Genomic DNA, 4,997 nt, shown 5'->3' with positions numbered 1-4,997 from the left:
AGGTTAGTAAAATAACATTTGTCGACTTCCTTTCCTCCCCTAGGATTTGAAATCATCCCCTTTGCCCTTGTGTTAACCTCTCCTTCTACTGCCTTGAAGCCTTTACTCTCAGAAATGGACATTGCATTTTGTCTCCATTAACTAGCCTTCTACCTTGTGTATCCAGATGATTGAAAGAGTGGCATTCTATGACTCCTTGATCAAGAGCATAGTTTGCCAAATGATCAGCTAGCTTGTTCCCCTCTCTGAAAATATGTGTTATCCTGCCATTACACAGTATTAGCATCTTCCTTATCTCTTTCACTTCCTCCTCAATAACCCATGGTGGTTTCCACTCCCTTGTGATGACCTTCTTGAGCAGCATAGAATCAGTTTCTACCCATATGTTATTCATCTCATTAGTCAAACAATGTTTCAGGGCCTCCAAAATTGCCCTTGTTTCTGCTTGAGTGTTTGTCACCTCTTGAATTTCTTTTCCACACGCAGAGAGCAGATCTCCTTCCTCATTCCTCAAGAAAAAGCCAATTGAACTCCTACCTGGATTACCTCTTGAGGCCATCAGTGTTAATTTTTGTCCAACCTGTCATAGGGAGTTCCCATAAAACCTTGTTGAACTTCAGTTTGGGAGTGTAGTTCTCCATCATTCTAAGTATATCAGGCCATCTGAATGGTACTCGATCAATGCCTAGCTTCCTTAGTTTAATAAGAGATTGAATAGTATTGCAGACTTGGTATACCACTCGATAGGTTGACACTGCCTTACCATGCTTGTTGATATTCCTCATTTTCCATAGTTCCCACACAATTATACCTAGCAGTGCTTGGAATATTGGTTTGAGTCTCGGAATTACCTTTGTTGTCCAACATTTCACAATAGCCTGATGCAGGTTTAAGCCCTCAAGAGATAATCCAACGTGAGAATAGAAGTAAGACCAAACCTTTAAGGCTGTGAGTGATCGATAGAAAACATGGCTTAAAGTCTTTTCTTTTGGCATTACACAGCACCAACATTTAGATGGCATGTAGTATCCCATCCTTCTAATTACATAATTAAGTGGTAGCTTACCTTTCCACAACTTCCACATAGAAAATGAGATCTTAAAAGGAAATCCTTTAACCCATATGTTGTCGTATGTAATAGTTGGATCTTTCCTTCTCCTCAAATATTCCCAAACCGACTTAACCGTGAATTGACCTCTTGTTTCTAAACTCCAGATAGGTTTGTCCAGTTCATCATTCATTGATGGAGCTTGTCTAGTGTGCATAATGTTCATAGCTAAGTCACCTGGCAATATTTCTCTGATTTTATGTTCATCCCACTGCCCTTCCACAACAACATCATTCACATTATGGATTGTTTCATCAACTATAAACTCCGGGGGTATTACAAAGTAAAGGCCCCCCAAGCCTGTCCAATTGTCAAACCAAAATAGGGAAGATCCCATTTTTAGTTTCCAGAAAATAAGATGTTCAGTAGAGTCTCTGCATTCCAACATTTTTCTCCAAACGTGTGATCCACCTCTCCAAGGCACAACAGTTGCATGCATCTTCTTCAAATATTTTTGACTCGTAAAAGAGCTCCATAAAGATGGCTTAGTCATGAAGTTCCACTATAGCTTGCAAAAGAGAGCATTTGAAATATCATTTAAGGATCAAAATCCCACTCCTCCTTCATGTTTAGGTAAGCATAAAGTATCCCAAGATGCCCAATGTCTAGCTCTACCATCAATAGAATTGCTCCAGTAGAATCTCACAAATAACTTATTTAGTTTGTTTAAAACATAGGCCGGTGGATTTACTGCAGAAAGTAGGTGAATTGGCATGGTTTGCAACACACTGCTGATTAGTACTGCCCTTCCTCCGATAGATAATAGTTTTCCTTTCCATGCTTGAAGTTTATCCAGCACTTTTGATATCAAATCTTCATAATACTCCATTTTTCTCCTTTTGTAAAAAATACGACAACCCAGATAGATGAATGGGAAATCCTTTCTCTGTATACCAGTTATTCCTTCAATCTTCCTAACAACTTCATCGCTTGTAGAATGGTGAACATAAACTGCAGATTTTGCCTTGTTGATTAGTTGTCCAGATGTTGCCTCGTAAGCATTTAGAACTTCCATAATCAATCTTAAAGAAGTATCATCTGATGATGAGAAAATGATTGCATCATCTGCATAAGCAAGATGATTGATCTTAGGGCTCCACTTCGGCATTCTGAATCCATAAAAGTATAGATTATGATGTAAAGCATTTAGACCCCTTGACATTGCCTCTGTAGCCAGTATAAACTGTGTAGGTGACAGAGGGTCACCCTGCTTCACCCCTCTGGTTGACTTGAAAAAACCATGTGGTTGGCCATTAACTAGAATTGAATACCAATTGTTTGATACAATCCCAAAAATCAATCCAATAAAGCATTCAGATAATCCCATCTTCCTCAAGATCTTTGTGAGAAAAATCCAGGAGAGTCGATCATATGCCTTCATCATGTCCAATTTTAGAACTACATTAGGGCCTGCCTTTGTCCTCAATCTAATGTCAGTGATTATTTCTTGAGTGAGTAATACATTCTCAGCAATACTTCTACCTTTTACAAACCCTGCTTGCTCATCAGATACAATATTAGGAATTATATCCACTAGCCTCTCATGAATAACCCTCGATATGATTTTGTTAGAGAAATTACTCAAGCTAATTGGCCTTAAATCCAAGAAGTTCTGGACATCCTTCTTCTTAGGTAGTAGGACCAAATTTGTATGAGTCACAAATTTGGGTAGTTCCTGCCCATAGAAAAAAGCCTGCACCATGTCTACTGTGTCTCCCCCAATGATTTCCCAACAAGCATGAAAGAAATTACCATTTAATCCATCAGGTCCCCCTGCACTATCCCCATTCAAACCAAATACAACATTCTTCACTTCCTCAATTGTTGGATATATTGTAAGCTCACAGTTCTGCACTTCATTTAACATTACTGAGACATGATCCAATATCCTAAAGTCAGTAGGAATTGTGGATTCATGAAACTGCTGCTGGAAGAAAAGAACAGCTTCATCTGCAATAGCTGATGGATCTTCCGACCAATTCTCATTCATGTCTTGTATTCTTTTCAGTTGTAGCTTCCTTCTTTTACCATTAACATGAGCATGAAATAATTTAGTATTTCTATCTCCATCTTTGAACCAAGCCATACCTCATTTTTGTTTCCAAAATTCTTCTTCCAAAGCCCACACTCGAATAAGATTTGCCTGCACCCTTTGGAGCCTTTCACGATTTTGTATAGTTGGATTTAGTTCAAATTGTGTCTCATGTACCTTCACCACTTCCTCCAAGCTGGCTATCCTTTGAAATATATCACCAAACGTGGCCTTGCTCCATGTAGAAAGAGCTTTCTTCAGTTTCTTCATCTTGTGGTTAAAAAGTATGAAAGGATTTGCATGGAAGTCTGCCTTCCAATGCTCCTTAACTACATCCAATAATGACTCATGTTTGATCCAGAAATTTAAGAATCTAAATGCTTTTTTGATCTGACCAGTACTAGGATTATATGTGAGATGCATTGGGCTGTGGTTTGAGCCAATCTTAGATAGGTGATTTATCTCCAAGCCTGGCCAAAGTTGTTGAAGCTCCATGTTACCTAAACATCTGTCTAGCCTTTTGAATATGCAATCTTCCTCAGCTCTCCCATTCCACCATGTGAATATGCCTTCTTTGAAGCCAAGATCAAAAAGGTTGCATGTGGTTATACAATGTCTAAAATCATCAATCTCATTTATATGAACTGGTAGGCCCCCAAATTTCTCTTCTTCATCCCATATCACATTAAAATCTACACCCACAAGCTAGGGTAAAACCATATCAGTAGCCAAGGAATACAAAGTGTCCCACAACTCAATTCTTTCTCTTGCATCACATTTAGCATAGACCATGGTAATAATGAACTCTGTGTGGTCATCAGTGTTGGTCATCTTTAAAGTAATCTACTGCTCCATGTTAAAAATAATGTCAAAATCATATTTTTGATCTATGAAGATCCATACTTTGTTTGAAACATTCACAACCACCTGCTCAACACCCAGCCTTCTTCAATATTGCTCAACTGTTCTAGTCTGTTGCATTGGTTCCATCAAAGCAATAAAATCGAATTGATGATGTCTATCCAATGTTATTACCCTTTCAAATGCCTGCATTGTGTTAACTGACCTTATATTCCAAATTAGAGCATTCATCATTAATTGATTGATTTGGATAGAGTTTTCCTTGTTTGGACTGCTAGAATATGCACCCTAGTATTCTCTCTTGGTTGTTTTTTCTTCCCTGTTCCTGCTGATTTACCTTTCTCCATTTGTCTAGGTGAGATATCACCTTGACTAGCAACATTTATGATGTTCTATGTAGTAGATTTTGTATCCATATCTCTTCCTTTTGCCCTTTGTGTCTGGTCCTCTTCTTCATAATTTTCTTGATTGATTAACTGATTCCTGGTAGTTTTAGGAACCACACTCTTAGCACTAGTTTTCATCGTGACCATTTCCTTTGTAGTTGATGGATTAGGGTATGTTACTGCTTCTTGCATTTGAGTTAAGGTAGCCCCATCACCTGCATTAGTATTGCCTAAAAAATGCTGTATTTCTAATTCCACTTTCTTCCGAGTTTCTTCCATTTACTGCTGTCTTGCTTCTTCCTTTTTATTATCCGGATCTCCTGGATCATCTGTATCCCCTGCTTAACGGTTTGGACTGTAGGTTCATGTGTCTCAATAGTGCCAGAGACATTTGGTTTAGGATTGGATGGTGGTGTTGTGATTTTAAGAGGTTGTTCAGTTTGGAAAGGTTGGTCAGCTGTAGTATTAGCATTATTACTTTCTTCTGCTCTTTGAACTTCAATTCTGCTATTTTTTCCATTGACACTTTGTTGTTCCACATCTGGATTTTTGTTTTGTATATCTTCCACGTCCTCATGTCCTTCTAGGAACTCTCCTTCGTCTGATTCCT

At 38.4% G+C, this 4,997-nt stretch overlaps 1 protein-coding gene across 1 annotated transcript; it reads right to left on the bottom strand.

The window, feature by feature from the left end:
- Window positions 1-3,197: 3,197 nt before the first annotated feature.
- On the bottom strand, window positions 3,198-4,348 carry LOC138880031 (uncharacterized). The gene is made up of 2 exons (XM_070159683.1): window positions 4,339-4,348; window positions 3,198-3,832 (listed from the first exon to the last, which is right to left on the bottom strand). Exons 1-2 carry the CDS (start codon window positions 4,346-4,348, stop codon window positions 3,198-3,200), a joined length of 645 nt encoding a protein of 214 aa, XP_070015784.1.
- Between the last annotated feature and the right edge of the window lie 649 nt (window positions 4,349-4,997).

This window comes from Nicotiana sylvestris, chromosome 10 (genome assembly GCF_000393655.2).
Source record: "Nicotiana sylvestris chromosome 10, ASM39365v2, whole genome shotgun sequence".
NCBI classification, from domain to species: Eukaryota; Viridiplantae; Streptophyta; class Magnoliopsida; order Solanales; family Solanaceae; genus Nicotiana; species Nicotiana sylvestris.
Note: the sequence above shows the minus strand (reverse complement) of the source record. Positions and strands in the feature narration are given on the sequence as shown.